This window comes from Carassius gibelio, chromosome A21 (assembly GCF_023724105.1).
Source record: "Carassius gibelio isolate Cgi1373 ecotype wild population from Czech Republic chromosome A21, carGib1.2-hapl.c, whole genome shotgun sequence".
Lineage (NCBI taxonomy): Eukaryota > Metazoa > Chordata > Actinopteri > Cypriniformes > Cyprinidae > Carassius > Carassius gibelio.
Genome location: NC_068391.1, coordinates 1553175 through 1573174, shown reverse-complemented (window position 1 = coordinate 1573174; position 20000 = coordinate 1553175). Strand labels below are relative to the sequence as shown.

General features: G+C 33.5%; 1 protein-coding gene across 1 annotated transcript in view; it reads right to left on the bottom strand.

Moving 5' to 3' along the window:
• Window positions 1–20000, bottom strand: part of LOC127941567 (transcription factor 4-like) — a 115308-nt gene that overhangs the window by 40465 nt on the left and 54843 nt on the right. Inside the window, 2 exon segments of the mRNA XM_052536771.1 lie at window positions 12287–12336; window positions 12745–12874. Coding sequence (XP_052392731.1) covers window positions 12287–12336; window positions 12745–12874 — 180 coding nt within the window.

Genomic DNA, 20000 nt, shown 5'->3' with positions numbered 1-20000 from the left:
GCAACGCTGATGTGAGAACCGCTGAACCGCTGGGATCAGATCCCTGATGAAACTAAATCATTTGCATATGCCGAGAGCCGCTGCTATTCCCAGAATAAACTTCAATAATTCATCAGCAGCGCTCTCCCGGCCGATCGTCTGTGTCCAGGACTTTGTGTTGCTTTAAGTGTTTCTGTTTCTGTTTGCTATGGAGGTGCTCTGGAGGGGGTCGACCCCCTCTCTCTCTCTCTCTCTCTCTCTCTCTCTCTCCCATCCCGTGGGATTAGAGTAAACAGTACTTGGATTATAAGCACACATTTCATTCTGATTTCATGCTCAGAGGATTTTATGCTCATTAGAAGCATGAGTTGTCAATCTCGGAGGATCCCGTTCGGATCTCTTTTTCTCTCTCGGGGAGTTCAAGGGCCCCGACTGCGACTCTAAGGGCCGGTTTGGAGTCTCACAGAAAGCACGACGGCATATGTGTGCACAAAAACAGTTTAACCCTCCACACGCCACAGAAACACACAATGAAACTCCTGTTAGCTTTCGTTCTGAAACAGCACCGATTTATTCAGCTGAAAAACGCAAACGTGTGCCTGAAACAAAACACACATGTGTTCAGATCAGCCTGAGAAAATTACAAAAATTATAAACTAATTAATTCAGAAATAATAAATATATCTAAATAAATACGATCATAATAAAGTAAATAAATACTTTTGCGTGGTTTTCCATGCAGAATTAACTAGGACTATTGAAAAAGTAATTGAAGTTGTAACAGGCATGTTTTGTTGTTCCTCAAACTGATTCTCAGAGAAAATGTATATGAATATAGAAACAAATATCTTGAGCTTGTGATTTAATGAGCTCAATCACTGCAGAGTCGTGGGAAGGTGTAATTTCAGGAAAAAAAACCTGCACAGATAATGTAAACAAATTACCAGGGAATAATTAGTCCAGACTGAAAGAAAAACAATTGCGATTTCTGAAGACGGTGATCATTACACTGAGATACATATTTATGGAGCAACGTCATTGGAAAGAGAGAGACACTGTTTCTGTTTCTTTCAACAAAACCTTCATTTGCTCTAATGAACCCATCTGAATGTGATTCTGACATTCATTCAGTGCTGCAAGAGTTAATTCACACAATCATGAACACAAGTGTCACACACAGTGAGTTATTTAGACAAAAACGCTGTTTGTCTCTTTTGTGAGCGTCAAATTAATTCAGCAAATGTTGGTATTTCAGCCACTCAAAAACGTCCGAGGGTTTCGTCCAATCGTATTCTTCCGACGGATCCGACTACAGATTCTAACAAACATTAAACACAGTAAGGAGGCAATTATGTATGCATGATTTAATCTGCAACTAATTAATATGCAAATGTATTCATATGTTAGTTACTAAATTAAAAATGCAAAGCAGCCCTTATGGTGATTATGTGATTTCGGCACACACAGAACATTTGAGAATTTAAAAAAAAGGGAGAAAGAAACTTCGCCAACTTCCTCCTTCCTATAAAGCCTGTTGCTTGTAAATACGTATTGTGTTTGTAATATATAGTCCTTAGGAATGCAAACGTCGAAATAATCTTCTGAATGTAGATATTTAATGAGGGATCTGTGCAGATGAGCCTCGGGACGTCACAGGTCACACGTGCTCATTCTCAGGCTCTGGATCTGGTTAAAGGGCCGTTAACATCTGCTACCTGCCCCACATCAGCCTCGGCAAGCGCAAGGCATTATGGGATACAGCAGAAATACAAACACATTCTAACAAAGGATAAATGGGAAGATATTTGAGCTTTAAACTAGAGTATGACTGATATACATTTAGCATTTTATTGATGAGATGTTGACAACTTAATTTTTTCGTAATTTTTACTTTTTATCTCATACTTTTGACAAATGTCAAAACTCTCTTGTTATCTCATAATTTCCACTTATTTCATGTTTATTTTTATGTCAAAATTTAACTTTTTATCTCATAATTATAATTAACTCATTCATAATTTTGACTTTAATGTCAGACCTTTTGTTATAGTTATTACTTTTATCTTAATTTTGACTTGTCATGATTTTAACTTTATATGTCGTAGTCATTACTTTTTATCTCATAATTATCTATTTTTATGTTATTAGTCATAATTGTGACTTTATCTCATAATTATTATTAGTATCTCATTATTTAGAATTTTTATGTCATACCTATAACATAATTGTGATTTTTTTATCATATTTTTGTCTTTGTCATAATTATGACTTTTTTCTCTTTAGTTTTTATATCAGAGCTTTTATCATCGTTATGACATTTTATCTCAAACTTATGACTTAGTATCTCATAATCTTTATCTCAAAATGTATGACTTTATAACAAAATTATAACTTTTTTAACCATAATTTCATCATTATTAAATTATTATGGAAATGGGAATCCATACATAAAGATTCTGTCTCCATTTGTTCTTAATTTTATTAATTTGCTGTTTCTGAGTTGATTTTATAGGTTATTGGTGATTTTTCTGTCTCAGTGTTTTCTAAGGATAACAATGATTTTATTTGACTCATATGTTTCATATATAACCTATATGAGTGACTGAATAAAAGTTTTCAGGAGATGAGCATTATGTTCACAGACCTTCCCCCACGAGCAGCTCCTCTGAAGCCATGCCAGCGGGTGCAAGGGATGCTGGGTCGTGGTGAAGCAGGCCTCTTTTGGCTCTTGGCTCAATGTGCATGGGGGAAATGAATTCAGAGTAACACCAATTACACACTTTGATTGGTGCTGCTTTGGTCTTTGTGTCCGTCTCTCTCTCTCTTCTGTTACAGCTCAAGCTCATCATGAACTGCTTCACATACTCCAAAAAGTACTGAGAAAAATTACCAGTGAGATCTCAATTGTTTTTCGTAAATAGCAAAAGTGATGAAATGAGTAACAAATGGTACTGAAGCTGTATGGAAGCCCATTTCCAGCACATAAGAAAAAATCACGCTTCAGTAAATCACAATTATGAGATAAAAAGTCAAAATTATTAGATACTAAGAGATAAATTACAAGATTAGAAAATCAAATTATTAGATACCAAAGAGGGAATTGTAACTGATAATTATGAGATAAAAGACAATTGAGATTAAAAGTAAAAATTCTGACATATTAAAGTAATAATTAAGAGACAATTTTAAAATTATGAGATAAGTCATAAGTTTGAAAAAATTATGAGATACTAAGTGATAATTATGAAATTAAAAATGTAATTAATTAGATACTTAAGAGGGAATCGTGAGAGAAAAAGTCACAATGATGAGAGAAATGTCCTAACTATTAAAAAAGTCAAAATTATGAGATAGCAAGTGATAATTATGAGATAAAAGACAATTGATGAAAACTCAAAATTATGAGATAGTAACTGATAATTATGAGATAAGACAATTGATTAAAAGTCAAAATTATGAGATACTAACTGATAATTATGAGATAAAAGAACTGATTAAAAGTCAAAATTATGAGATAGTAACTGATAATTATGAGATAAAAGACAACTGATTAAAAGTCAAAAGTATGAGATAGTAACTGATAATTATGAGATAAAAGACAATTGAGATTAAAAGTCAAAATTGTCATACTAAAGTCATAATTAAGAGAAAATGTAAAATTATGAGATAAGTCAACTTTGTCAAAATTATGAGATACTAAATGATAATTATGAGATTAAAAAGCAAATAAGTAGATAATAAAGAGTGAATCTTTAGAGAAAAAGTCACAATGATGAGAGAAATGTCATAACTATTAAAAAAGTCAAAGACACAAAAAGTCAAAATTATGAGATAGCAAGTGATAATTATGAGATAAAAGACAATTGATTAAAACTCAAAATTATGAGATAGTAACTGATAATTATGAGATAAGACAATTGATTAAAAGTCAAAATTATGAGATAGTAACTGATAATTATGAGATAAGACAATTGATTAAAAGTCAAAATTATGCGATAGTAACTGATAATTATGAGATAAAAGACAATTGAGATTAAAAGTCAAGATTGTCATACTAAAGTCATATTTAAGAGAAAATGTAAAATTATGAGATAAGTCAACTTTGTCAAAATTATGAGATACTAAGTGATAATTATGGGATTAAAAAAGCAAATAAGTAAATAATAAAGAGTGAATCTTTAGAGAAAAAGTCACAATGATGAGAGAAATGTTGTAACTATGATAAAAAGTCCAAGACACAAAAAGTCAAAATTATGAGTTGGCAAGTGATAATTATGAGAAAAAGGACAATTGAGATTAAATGTCAAAATTATGAGATATTAAAGTCATAAATAAGAGAAAATTAAAAATTATGAGATAAGTCAACTTTGACAAAATTATGAGATACTAAGTAATAATTATGAGATTAAAAAAGCAAATAAGTAGATAATAAAGAGGGAATCGTGAGAGAAAAAGTCACAATGATGAGAGAAATGTCGTAACTATAAAAAAAGGTCCAAGACACAAAAAGTCAAAATTATGAGATAGCAAGTGATAATTATGAGATAAAATGTACATTTTGACATAAGTCAATATAATGACATACAAAGTCAAAATTATGATAAACAAGAGGAAAATTCTAAATTCTGAGATAAAGTCAACTATCTACACATGTATCTACTTCCAGAAAAAGGTCTCAACAATGTCTCAAACTGTGTCAGAGCTCTCATTATGAACTCAAACATTTCTCATCAAATTAACTACTGACTCATTTGGGTCTGTTTTCATCTCTCCTGAGGAATTAAAGGTACAACATCTGAGGCAGAGCTGATACTTCAGTTAAGTCCACTGAGCTTCAAAAGAACAAAAATCTGAGCAATCGCATGAGGTCTGTGAGATCGCTCTACATAAACAGTAGCTGAGCGTGTCGTTTCCCAGCATTCATCAACTGATGCAGCTCCTGTCATGAGGGGAGTTGGTGCTCATGGATTTAGCTGATATGAACCGTTTCTCTCTCTACAGCTGCGGCCGTCAGCAGTTTTGATCTCGCTCTCCCCCAGTGCATGCTGGGACACCTGGGGAAGTGTCCTCCTCTGCAGCTCCTTGCCCCAGACGAACAAAATAGGACAAAAACGAGACTTACTACATAACCTGTCTGCTCTAAATACACATGAAAATAAAGATATAATATCTCTGATGCAGCTGTAAACTTGTGTTTTGTTTATAAGTTCCTTTCTGTTATATTCTAAAATATTTTTTTATGTGCATGGATATTTGATTTGAGTACTTTACCTAAATGCAAGTATAAACAATAAAAATCTTAGTACTAGTAAAAAATATGAGAATATTCATGTAAGAAAAAAAAATTGAATATTGACGCAAATAAAAAATATTAGAATATTTATGTGAAGTAAAAAATATTAATGCAAGTTAAAATACTGGAATATCCATGCAAGTGAAACACAAATAGTCAAGTGATTAGAAAAACTGTAAAAAAAAGAACATTTCATGTTAAATATTATTATGAACCATATTTAACAGATCTTTTTAAATGAACAACTATTTTTACAGGTTATTTCTGTAAATGTTGATTTTAAGTTTTATTTAAGCTAGAATTTTAATTTAAACAGCTGAATTCACCTAGTTTTTATGCAAATAAACATCAAATAAGATCCAATACAAAGTAAAACATAAAATGCATTTCATCTGTGGTGTATATGGACACGCACACACACAAACACACACACACACACACACACACAAACACTCACTCATCTGTTACCGCTGAAGCCAAACCCAATGGGTAATAAAATACACTTTAACAGCGATAAATTTGCCAAAACGGATTGATGTTTTAAAAACTACTTTTTTCAGCCATTAACATCTATTATGCAATTTCTATGAGCGATATCAGCTCTAAGTCTGTTCCGCATAGAAATAAATGTGCAGTAATGGACAATGATTTGGCAGAGATGTGCGGAGAACATTCCACATCAGTTCTGAAGCTGGAGCTGAGATCACACACACACACACACACACACACACACAGGAAACTGACTTCATTTCCTCCGTGCATTGCTCAATGGAAAACACACAGTCCACTGGACCTGGTTCATATAATTCTCTCCTGGATCTCATCTGAGCTTTGACACACACACACACACACACACACACACACACACACACAGTATGTTAATCTGTATCATTATATTCTATCTGCATGTGTGTTGCTATTGTATTAATATAAGCTGTGAGTCTGAGAGGTGTGTTAATCATCCAATCAGAATTTATAAATTTGAAACTGTTTAATAAAAATAGTTATTATTTAAAGGCTATGTTCTATTTTTCTATATTTCATTTTTCTTTACTGAGGTCAACAAATGATTCATGTTTCAGCATTTTAAAAAGCTGTTATCAGAAGACATATCTCAGGAAAAACTGGAAAGGCCTAAATGAAGTTGATTTTCATGACAAACATATACAATAAAAAACATTTCAGTGGTATTCAGATTAAAAAAATATGATTATAAAACAGTTTCAACTCAATTTCATTTGGCTGATATGTGATAATAACACACCTGTAAATGCAGATTAATAATCATATTTTTAAGAAATATATCTGTGTATACTTTTAGGGATAACATTTTTGTAAAAAAAGTTTTTACAATGTCATTTTTTGGAGCATAAATGTCTTCATTCACTACACGGAAAAGAAGATACAAATATGATTTTAAAACAGAGTTTCAACTCCAAATGAATGATTTATGATCATAAAATGCAGACAAAGCACCAGTAAATGCATATTTATAATCAGATTTATATGAAGTATATCCTTGAAACTTTAAGGAATTAAAAAACTTTTTTTTTATTTTTAATCGTGTAAATTTGATGCATTTTAATTTTTTGTCATTTGATCTTTGAGCTTTAATACCTACATTCACATCCATATTCACTATTATAATATTTCACTATGTTCTAAGTCATGGGAAATCATATGATAATTTTACCATAGAAACATACCTAAAAAAACCCTGACTAATAGTGCATGAATCAAATGGACTGATTTTATGGCACTTTTGTGGTCATCTTTGAAGCTAAAATGCATCCATACACTTCCACTTTAATAATTGTGAGCATAAAACTGAGCGTTTTATAAAACTGAATGATTTCTGTTTATAATATGCAGATGAACATGCACAACTTTTCAGGAACAAAAATTGACATTATACAAATCAAAATCAGAACCAATCATATCAAATCATCTGTTCTCATGGCTGTGCAGTTTGATTCTTTAGGCTGTTTCCAGCCAAATATCTCCTAACAAAAATGTTGGGAACATCTGAGAAAGAGAGAGAGAGATGGGCTTTATCTGAGCCGACGGCACCCAAACAAATGTTCTCTGAAAACAGCGCAAACAAACATCGAGCGCCGCTCAAGACATCAGCATGAGATGGCCACCGCGGAGGTAAAGAGAGAAACAGATGCTGTGCTGGAGGAGAGGAGAGAGGGATGAGGACAAGGAAAAAATGGGGACGAGAATGGGGAAAGAATTTGATGATAGAGTCTAGTTACAGCATTCTCAAACTTCTGAGGAGAAATATAAACAAATGAGACAATAACTGAATAAAGTTCATATCGAAATCTAACTGCATTACCTTCCTGCTCTTAAGTTTTATATATATATATATATATATATATATATATATATATATATATATATATATATATATATATATATAAAAGTAAAAATGCATTGTATATATGCAAGTAAAAAACATTAGAACATTCATGCAAATAAGAAAAAATATTTTATATAATTTTATAAAATATTTTAGTTTTAATACAAGTATAAAATTTGAATATGTATGCAAGAAAAAATAAAATCATGTCAAGTAAAAAAATTATATACAATTGCAATTAAAAATATTTGAATATTCATGTCAATTAAAAAAATATGCATGCATGTAAAAAATATAAAAATATGAAGGAAAATAAACAATATTACAATATTAGTGCAAGTAAAAAAATATGAAATATTCCTGAAAGTAAGAAATATAAAACTATTTATGCAAGAAAAAATAGTGTAATTGTCAAAAAAAAGAACTATAAAAATATTTTTCATGCAAATACAAATTTAATATCTATGCAAGTAACATATTCTCTGAATTTTGCGTATACAAACTTGATATTTGATATCTTGCAAATCTGAGAACATTCTAAGAAAAGCGAAACGAGAATGTCTCTCTGTCAGCAGGTGTGTTGTGTTACGAAATGTTGAAAATTTTTCTCCATTAAAGATCTCAAGAGAAGAAATCCAGCTGTCCGTGACTGCCTCAGAAATACAAATCTCTATTTATAGACGACACAGAAGCCTTTCAGAAACACGGCACTGGCCTTTTTCCTCACCAAACGAAGGGACACGGCTCTGATATGTTCACGTCTTGGTTTTTGGCAGGACTGAATGAAATCGGACCGTTTATTTCATACAGAGGATTTTTCTTAAATGCTGGGCCGGAGCCAGACACACGCAGATGTTTCTGCTATTTCTTTCCACTCGCTTAAAAAAATAACCCCAAAAAACACACACCATGAGATCATTTACTACTACGTTCTCTCTGCTTCTCTTTCCTGCACGGGCTGACAGGTGAATCGAGCTGAGAATACAACTTACTGCCATTTATTTACACATTTACACAACCATTCATCTGAAACGAGACGACTCTGAAACACACTAACTCACGATTACACTCTTAAAGGGACAGTTCAGCTGAAAACTATCATTCTGTCATCATTTATTCACCCTCAGGTTTGTTCCAAAACTATATGACTTTCTTTTGGAGGTGGAGCACAACAGAAGAAATTTAGCAGAATGTGCACGCTGCTCTTTTCTATACAGTGAAAGCGGATGTGAATGGAGACATTTGAGCTCCAAACATGACAAAAAAAAAAGCACCATAAAAACATCATAATAGTTGACTATTTAATTCTGTCAAACGATAATTATGATATAATTTTTGTTGTTGTTGTTGTTGTCATTTTTGGATCCATATTCACTATATGAGAATTATATTATATTTAACTATATTTCAACTCTGTTGAAGTCACATAATAATTTTGTCAGACTTTGTCTGATTTGAATATAGTGCATGAGTCAAATAAACGTCTGTTATGAATCTTTTGTGTTATTTTTGAAGCTCACATGCCTCATTTTACATCCTTATTCACTATATGAAAAATATATTTAACTATATTCTAAATAATTTGAGAGTTTTGTCTGAAAAACTGATTTAGAACTAAGTGTATGATAAATATGAGAATATGAAAATGCTGCTTTTTTCGGCATGTGTGGAGCTCAGATGGCTCATTTTACCTCCACTCTCATTATATGGAAAATGTATTACATTTTAATATTTTCCAAGTCATAAGTATTTTTCCTGAGGAACAGACTTTGCAATATAGTACACGAGTCAAAATGAACTGATTTTATGGTGCTTTCTAGTCATTTTTGCAGCTCAAATGCCTTTATTCACATCCATATCCACAATATGGAAAAGAGCAGCGTTCACATTCTGCTAAATACCTCCTTTAATGTGCTACAAAAGAGGGAGGGTCATACAGGTTTTGAGGGTTAGTGAATGATGACAGAATATGTTCATTAAGACGTAGTCCAAAACGGAGAGGTTCTGCGGGGTTCACACACACACACACACACACACACACACACACACACACACACACACACACACACAGCTTTAAACAGGGTTCTCACACTCGGGTTCCAACAAAAACGCTGTCGACAGCTGGTGACGGAGGCTGTTTCTTTCTTTCACTGAGTTTTGGGCCGCGGCCAAACTTTTACCTCCGTCTGCTAGCTGTCACTCAACCCGTCGCCATGGAGACCCACCTGAAGCCCCACCCCCATCACACGAGAGCATCAGAAACAGAAACGTAGCTTCATTTGAGTTTAGGAAGCTGATGTTAGCGTTGTTGTAATTTTTTGTGTGTTTTATTGATGTCCAGTGACACTACAGTCACAAATCCCTCACATAAATCTGTATTTTTAAATGTGAAAAGATTGCATTTAATCTGAAATATCCAACACAGATCATGCTCAGTCTGTATTTCACCTCAAAAACAATAAAAAGTATTCACTTAAATTTAGCTAAAAAGAAGAAGAAGAAAAAGAAGTCGTCGTCTATATAAAATACTCTTTATTTTCGTCATGCACAATTACTGCTAGTAATAATAATAATAAAATAATTTCTCACTTTCTACTATTTTATTATATTTTGAATTGCAACCAAGCACGAAATGCTCATTGCTGAAATGCACAAAAATACAATACTAATAGATTTAAATATCACCCGAATTGTAAAGCGTTTATAGATTATGGTTGCATTTTTGCCTTTAGCTTTAATTAATGCTTATTTAAATACAAAAATCATTGTAATACATTAATGACAATCAGATGATGAAAATAGTGAGAATTTTTAAATTGCTTTGATAATGTTATGGAGAACAAATCAGGATAGCGTGCTTAACCTGTTCATTTAAAACATTGCATGCACAATCTCACTGCGTCTGAATGATGTTCACACACACACACACACACACACACACACACACACACACACACACGCTCTATTGTCTGTAGATGTCAATGTGGGGCATATGCTCTCTCACGGTGGCAGAAACCACAAGAGCACAATTAAAAAACACTAAAGTGTGTTTACTGCCACAAACCTGCGCTGTTCTGGCTTATTAAAACACACAGGCAGATGATTCATTATAAAACAACAGCATCCCCACAAACACTCGAACATCCCTATCAGCACACATGAAACACTCATGAATAAATCACACCCAAAACTGCACAAAGCATCTTCAAACCAGACTTAATATTTAAAGAAAGCTACAGTAAATTAAGAAGCATCAGTCAGACATGCCCTAAACTCGGCCGCAGTGCCCTTTACAGCCTGAAGGGGGAGCAACAGGAACAGCTCAGAGAGAGATCACGTCCCACCTGAGCATTCTGCTACACCAAACCTAATTTAATTAACGCTGTATACTTTAAACAATCAGATGTGAGCGCAGACGAGCAGAAACGGGAGAACGTTCTGGATCTGTCCTGGTATAGAAACATCTGAGCGGATGACGAACACAGTCAGACACAATGAGTTTAAATCATGGGAAACCATGCCACGCATCATTTTTCTCATTTTGGGAATGCATAAAGGAAGACATTGTTGTACAGTTACATGCATTTTAAAAATACAATGATTTCTGTAGCAAAAACAAATGACGTAAAAAAAACCACACAGACGTCTGCTCAACATGAATAAAGATCCTGTGCATTGACATTTACTCAGTACACACATGAATAAAAACCCTTTAGAGATATTTCTGTTATCATGCATGTAAACAAAAACACCACAGAGCTGCTTTAGCACATACATATCATTATATAAAGATATAATACAACACAGATATAATTAGCTAAATTTAGAGTATAATGTATATGTACTGTCTTTATGTTTTGTGTGTGTGTGTATATATATATATATATATAAATTGTGCATTTATAAATAAAGGGAACATATTTCTAAATGTATTTCATAAAATATTAATTGTTCTAAATTAATAATGTGTGCAATTAAATTTGTAAAAAGTAATTCCACTGACTGCCGAAAACAATGTCGCAAATGTTTGTCGAAATTAAATAAGTATAAACTCGATTAATAAATATAATACCACGATCAGATATAATTTATTATGAGTTAACAGTATTATAATAATATTATTTATAATTTAAAGTATTAATAAGAATTAATTGTAAATAATAATATGATTATTATTATTATTATTATTATTATTAAGATTAATATTATTATTTACAAACAATTGTTATTATTTATTGTAAATAATAAATAATCCATATAATGTAAATTAGTATAATTATTATTAAAATATTACAAATATTAAATATGTAACAATTATTAATTATAATAACAATAATTATATTATTATTACTGAGATAACTGGTCTCTAAAACTGATGGCAACACAAAGTCTCTCTCACACACACGCACACACACACACACACACACACACACACTCTCTCTCTCTCACACACGCACACACACACACACACACACACACACACTCTCTCTCTCTCTCACACACACACACACACACACACACACACACACACACACTCTCTCACACACACACACACACACACACGAGAGATAAAGCTCCAATCACGCAGCTAATAGAAGCGATCCAGTGTTTCAAAGTCAAACTCAGGTGAAAAATGTTCATCGACTTACTGATGACGGCAATCCGGGAGGAACTTTCCGCACCTTTTTCGTCTGGACTTCTAGAAAAAACAAAGACGGGCGAGATATTTAACATGAGTGATGACAAAAGTTGCCTTTAAATGCATCAAAACAATGAAAGAGTTCGGTATGCGACCGACAGTCGTGTGTGTTTCTGACAGAAATAAAAGCGTGTGTGATTTGCCCTGAAGGCTGACACCTATTGAAGGCCGGCAGCTCAAGGCCCGAGGGTCGACACATTGTTAGGAACACAAATACAGGTCTCACAAAAAGAGAGAAAATCAATAATCACCGCAAGCTCTTTTTTGACAGACGATATTAAAAAAATAACAAAAGAAAATGTGTTCCTGACATTTTGAAACAAACACAAGGACTTTAAGAATAAAGGAGCTTTTATATAATGAATTAAGCAGTTGATGATGATGATGGTGGTGGTGGTGAAGGCTCACCCATGGAGTCGCTGTGAAGGGCTCGCCGGCGCGGGTTTCCAGCGTAATGCTGGTAATACTGTGAGCCCAGTTTGGTGGGAGACACTGTCTCTGGACTGACCATCCCCACCTCGCCTCCCATGAGCCCCGACTGGACACAAACACATCAGAGACACTCGAGGGGTTAAAACCAGTCAGTTAACAAACAGAGATGCCACACACTCCTGAGGTTAAACACACGCACAGAAAGACGTCAGAGAAAACATCCGGGAGTTCGTCAAAGAAACAGAAAATAGAGAATCACACAGATATTAAATCAATAAATGTTTCAGAATACGTTGAAATTCTGCAGCCAGATTGAAAAATGCATAACTAGAAAAAAATACACATAAAAATGGCATAAAGATGATTGCAATGTCAGTTTTGTGCTAAAAAAGTAACGCAGTGTTGTATTAAAGCACAAGATATAAATAAATAAATAAAGGCCTTTTAGATTCTAAAAGTTGTGACATTTAAGATAACTTTGTCACAGTGTCTGGGTTGTGTTCCCTGGGTGTCCACTAGGTGTCCTCCGTTCCAACGGTGTCTGTCATCTTATCACTTCCTGTTCCCTTATTTGGTCACCTTCCTCCTTGTTTTAGTTAATTGATTGTTCCCCACCTGTCTCCTGTTTCCCCATTATCCTTCTGTGTATAAATACCCGGTCTGTTTGAGTCTTTGTCACGGAGTCCTTGTCGTATGAATGTTACTTTCCTGAGTCTGCTCTTCACATGTGTTTTTGTTTGTGTTTATATTTTTGGATTTTCTGGTTTTTGACCCTGCCTGGACTGTTTACTCTTTTGGATTGCCCCTTCATAAACCTGTTTACCTTTGGATCTCTCCCATGCTTCTTGTAACACCGTACGTGACAAACTTGACCTTCAAAATTAAAGCCACAATATACAGAAAAATGCTTGAAATATCAGAAATTCAAGCGTTTATATATATATATTATAGTTTGCTAAAAATTAATAATACAGTGCAGTATCAAAGCACACACACACACAAACACAAAATAAATTAATTAGGATTATAAAAATTCACAATTTAATTAAAAAAAGAGAAGAAATATACAAACAGATGCTCAAAATAAAAAAATTAAAAATTACTAAAATAAGTTAAGTAATGCAATGTCGCTTTTGAAAACGATTCAAATAAAGACCCTTAATTACACAATACACAATATAAAAAAAGTAAAAATGCCTTTAATTAGGAATATAAAAGTTTTGACATTTAAGACATTCGACCTTCATAATTTGATCCGAAAAAGACAACAGATGCATGAAATGTCAATTTTTTGCTACAAATTTATGCGATGTCATATAAAAGCACTTTTTTTTTAAAACACAAAAAGTTTTGAGATTTGATAGACAGTTAAACCTAACATAATTTTATCAAGAATAATGACGTGCTCGGAACGTCGGAATTTCTGCTAAAAACACTGATGCAGTGTTCAATTAAAGAATAAAAGTCCTATTTAATTTCTAAAAGTTCTGACAATTAAAAGACGATTTAATTAAAGCCACAATTTTTCAAATATGTAAATTCATGAAGTTCAGACATCAATCCGGCGTCCCAGCACACTTACCCCGCACAAACTCTTCTCATCATTACCCTGTTCTCAGCTAACACACTGTTCTGCTAATCAAGCCTAGCTAACGAGAGCTCGTTCGCTTACTCCAGTTCTACGGAAGAAAAAAAAAAAGTTGACTTCCTCCCGAACTTTTTAGGGACACTCGGGGGGGGGGGGTATGATTCCGAACCGGGGCTCATTAGAGGAAGTGATAAAGTAGGGAGAATGTTTGCGCTGAGTTGAATTCAGATGACGGCAGCGCTCACAACAGACTTAGCGATGCTTGACTAGCGCCCCATTCACATGCAAAACAAGCTAAATAGGCCAATTACGTGGCGGGCCCGAGGAGCGGTCTGCCGCCTTTCACAGGCTAACACAAAAGAGTCCTTGTCTTAAATAAGTCACCCCGTCTCACAGTCAAGGAGTTTTTTTTGCAAGGGGGGATAGATGTTAAAACAAAAGTGTCTCATTTTGCGCAGGACAGACTGTTTCTCCGTTAGCAGGCGATCTGCATGCCCAGATTCAGAGATGGCTGGCACAGGTACCCAGCTGGCATCCCGAGGAAATATTAACAAAGATAAATGACACACACCTGAAGATGCCCGTGAAAGATTAATAACAGCAGGCGCATGCTTACCTGGCCACCAAACGATGATTGTGAGAAACCGAGAAGACATTAACGTAATCGGAAAAGTGCAACAAGTAAAATAAGGAGAAAAGAGGAGAAAGTGTGAGGGAGAAATGCTGCTTCTAAAACGCAATGAGATTAGAACGAGATAAAAACAGAAATGTTTTCTCCATCTCTTTAATGTCTCAAATGTTTCTCCTTGAACACAATGGGATCAAAAAGAGATTAATCTGAATTTAATACATCATGCATCTCAACAACGTCTCACACTATGCTCAACTGTGCAGAGATACCAAAGTTGGCAACCAAAAATAAAAATACAAATTAAATGACATCTCATTAATGTCTTAAATCTTTCTCTTTGAACACAATGAGATTTAAAAAAGAGATGAAGTGGCTTGTTTGTCAACTGCTATTGTTGAGATCTCTTCTCAGGAAAAACAATGTTTCCATCGCCCCGTTTTTATTCCCATTTTGACATATCGCATCGGAAACGAGTAATGGAAACTGAAAATTTCATAAAATTCAATTTGAGTCAATACTGTTTGACTTACATTTTAGACATTCATACATTTCGTCATTGAAAATAGTTTCAAATAGAATTGTTTTGTGTCTTATAGTTTCGTTTGAACGAATCAGTTGAATGAATGACTCAGTGACTCACTCATGCAGTGATTTGCTGCCATCTACTGGCAATTTGTATATTTATTTAATAACATTTTCCCTTTTTTCGTACTATATCACCACTGAATGTTTTGTTTTTAAAACATTAAACCTTATTTATGCATTTGTAGCTGCATTCATGTCCTGCTTTAAGCAGTGTGTGTGAATGCATCTAAATAAAATAAAATAAAATAAAATAAAATAAAATAAAATAAAATTAAAATAAATTAAAATAAAATAAAATAAAATAAAATAAAATAAAATAAAATTTACTTGAGATCTCGAATACGTCTCGGGGAGAGCAATGGGATAAAATGGAGACTAAAAACAAACTACATCTCCTGCGCTTAAGATCATTCTAATGCATCAGAAAAAGACTCAATTAAACTCGGAAGACATCTCAGTCTAGTCTTTTGCTCAACATGAACTCATTAAATTCTCATCAAATTCTCTGAGCTGAGTTTTACAGCTCTAAACTCTTACCAGATGACGTCTAGCGTTTTAATTCTCCTAATGAACTTCAACAACACAGTCTCTTGAGAAATGAAAGAGCAACCTCTGAGCAATGAGACTTTCTGGGGAGAAAGAGCGAGACGGAAAAGCACAGCAGTGAGATGGATGTGGGGCGCGTGAAAGAAGGAGTGCAGAGGGAAGCAGGGACCCTAAAAAGAGCAGGAGCCTGAAGCAGATGAATGAGGACCCCTGCGAGCATCCATCTCCTCGGGTCGGTCCATGCTAAATAGCCCTCGGACCGGCGGCCCTCAGACGCCCATGAGATTTGGCTGCAACAGGCCACCGTAGACAAGACCCACCACGCCGTTAAACTACAGCCAAACTCAGAGAACATCAGAAATCTCTCCTTATATCCCACATAAACTGAACATGTTTTGTTACATATAATATTATTTCCCTGCTCACTCAGCAAACTTGATTACATCAGCAATTAATGAAAGTCAGGCTGAGAAAGTCTTTATATTTAATGAAAGTGGGCTTTTTTTCATCAGAATCTGTTCCTAAATGAGCGTCAGTGCAACAAGTGACTCCTCTTCTCATCAGATCGCCAAATTTCTACACTGTTTGCAATATTCGTGCACTAAATACATGTGAATGGCTAAATTTCCAACCAAATGCGTGAATTTGAATATTAATGAGAAATGAAATGTGTTTGTTTCTGGTTCAGTACAGCACTAATGCATCAGTGCTGAAGATGAACTTAAATGATGCATTAACAGCCGTGTTCACCCACAATTCCTCTTGTTTTTGTTTGTTACAGGTCAATAGACACTGTATATGATACCTGAACTCATGAGGCATCTTTGTGTGTGTGTGTGTGTGTGTGCATCGGCAGTGTGTGTACAGGTGTGCTGTTCTGTGTTCTGATAATTAATGGCTGGGGGAGGCGCTCACATGCATCAGTTTTCTCCTGCAGAGCTCTGACACGTGTGTGTGTGTGTATGTGTGTGTGTGTGTGTGTGTGTGTGTGTGTGTGTATTCAGACTGTGTACATAAAGGTGGATTAGTTAACCACACACACACACACACACACACACACACACACATGCTGTGTCATCACTGCTCCTCGGCAGCAGCTGAGACAGTTCTCTGACCTTTGACCCCTGCGCTGCGGGACGCGCTCATCACTGCCTCATTACTCAGTGCTATATGTGTGTGTGTGTGTGTGTGTGTGTGTGTGTGATGGCATTCCAGAGCAGTCTGAACTCTTCATCTTTATCATCATCATCATCAGAATGGACTGTGGCTGTTAGCATACTAGCATACTGCACACTACATACTGCATAATATTTTAAATATTTAATAATAATATTCCACAATATAATTTTTTACTGTCTTGATGAGCAGGAGAAAATTATTACATAAACATAAAAAAGTCGTAATTATTCCAAATGGTAGTGTAATTATACACAATACATTAATTATGCTATTGATTATACAAACACACAATAACAATAATACAAATAAATAGAAAAATAAAAATTAAGCACAAATAAATACATTATTCTATTATTCCAAATATCATTACAAATGGTAGTGTATATATAAATTACACATTTATTATATTATATTATAAAAACAAATAATAATAATAATAATAATAATAATAATAATAATAAATCAAATGAAAATATTATTCTATCTTTCCAAATGGTGGTGTACAGTATATATAAATTACACATTTATTATGTTATATTATAAAAACACATAATAATAATAATAATAATAATAATAATAATAATAATAATAATAATAATAATAATAAATCAATAAATGAAATATAGTATTCTATTTTTCCAAATGGTTGTGTATATGTAAATGATACATTCATTATATAATAAAAAATACACAATAATAATAATAATAATAATAATAATAATAATAATAATAATAATAATAATTAGTATTATTATTATTCCTAGAGGTGCTGACTACATTAATTCTACTTTTATTCTACAATTTATTATAAAAGCACACAACAACAATGATAACACATTGCATTAAAATCATAATAAATAAAAATGTAAAATAAATAAATATATGATAATAAAACCTTAATTATTCCAGATGGTAGTGTATATATAAATTACACATTTTTTATTTAATTTATTACAAAACACATAATGATACTACTACTTCTACTACTACTATAAAAATAATTTAAAGAGAAAATTATTCATATATTTTTGTGATATATGTTTAGAAATGTCTCATTTATGTAAATAATAATAATTGTAATAACGTCTCTGTAATAGTATGCAGTAGGCTAGTATTCCTGAAAAAGACACTCCTGAGCAATAACACCTGAAAACGTTCAATGATCAGAGACCAGGCCTATCCCACAATCCTCTCTGCTCAGGACACATGCAAAAGACGAGCACTTCACACCTCGCACACGGAGGAAGAAGAGAGGAAATCTACACCTCTCCTCATCCTGTCTGCATCTGTTGATGTGCCTCAATCATGCTCTCGTCCTCAGACAGGAACAGAGCAGAGATGCAATGAAAAGGGAAATGCCAGGATAAATGGATATTTGTAAACCCATTAAAGTGGAGGTGATGTTAGCGGAGTGTGTGTGTGTGTGAGTCCTCACACTGATTTCTGGCTCTCGTCACCTAGCGGAGCTTTAGCACAGGAAGAGGAATTGGATGCAAAGAGACGGCAGGTGAAGACACACACACACACACACGGTGGGGCTTTTAACAAGGAGCAATTAACACTTTGACGTGCAACAAGGAGAAAAGTACTGGAGCAGACAAGCAGCTAGATATCAGAGAGACACGAGGAGTCGTCACACACACAAGAGTAAATCACCGCTCTTTCAAACAGAGTTAAACATCGAATCCTCAACGAGTCAGCACTGAGAGAAACACGTCACAATGAGCGTGAAAGCCAGCCAGGGTTATTATAATTAACTAAAACCAGCATATTTTGTTTTGAAATATTTTAAATCGAGTTTTACTCTTGTTTTATTCTTTGCTTTTATTGCTGTTTTTATTTTTAGATATCTTTTGCATCTGTATGAAATGTGATGTATAAATAAAATTGAAACACTAAAACATAGACCAAAAAAAAAAAAAAAAAATCTGATGAATCTGAATCAATGAACTGTGAAATTAAATCATAAAAATATATAAAAAATTTAAAGCTAATAATAAAATGAAATAATAAAAAAACCTGAAAAAATAAATAATAAAAAAAACTAAATTAATTAGGAGTTAAAATTATATATTTAAAATAAAACCAACCTAGATGAGTTGGTGAGATGGTATAATGAATAAAATCATTACAAAAATGTAATAAAAATAATTTTTAAATGAGTCTAATATAAATGAGTCGATGAAAGCTAATAATTAATAAAATACAAATAAAAAACCTGTGTTAAAAAATATGAAATATGTTATTTGTTAACCTTCATGCCATGTAACCATTTACTAATATCAGAGAACTGTGAATATGAAAAAGTGTTGTTAAATTGTTAAAATACTGACCTAAAATATGATTTACGAGTGTATTTATAAGTGTGTAATTACTACATTTTATAAAAATAGACCAAAAGTATTTCCGTTTCATTTTATCTTCTGGTTGGTCAACACTGTCAGTCAACAAACAGAAACAAGTGGACAGATGTGTGTGTGTGTGTGTGTGTGTGTGTGTGTGTGTGTGTGTGTGTGCGTATTTTATTCTGCTCTCTATTTTAAAAGATATTTTTAGCGTTGTGCACCATTCAGAATAAACCATTAACTTTAATATAAAAAATATTATTAGTGATGGCTGCTTTAAATATTGTTTTATATTTAATGATTGTTATGCAAGTGTTTAATGCAGGGTTATTATCATTAACTAAAACTATACAACACA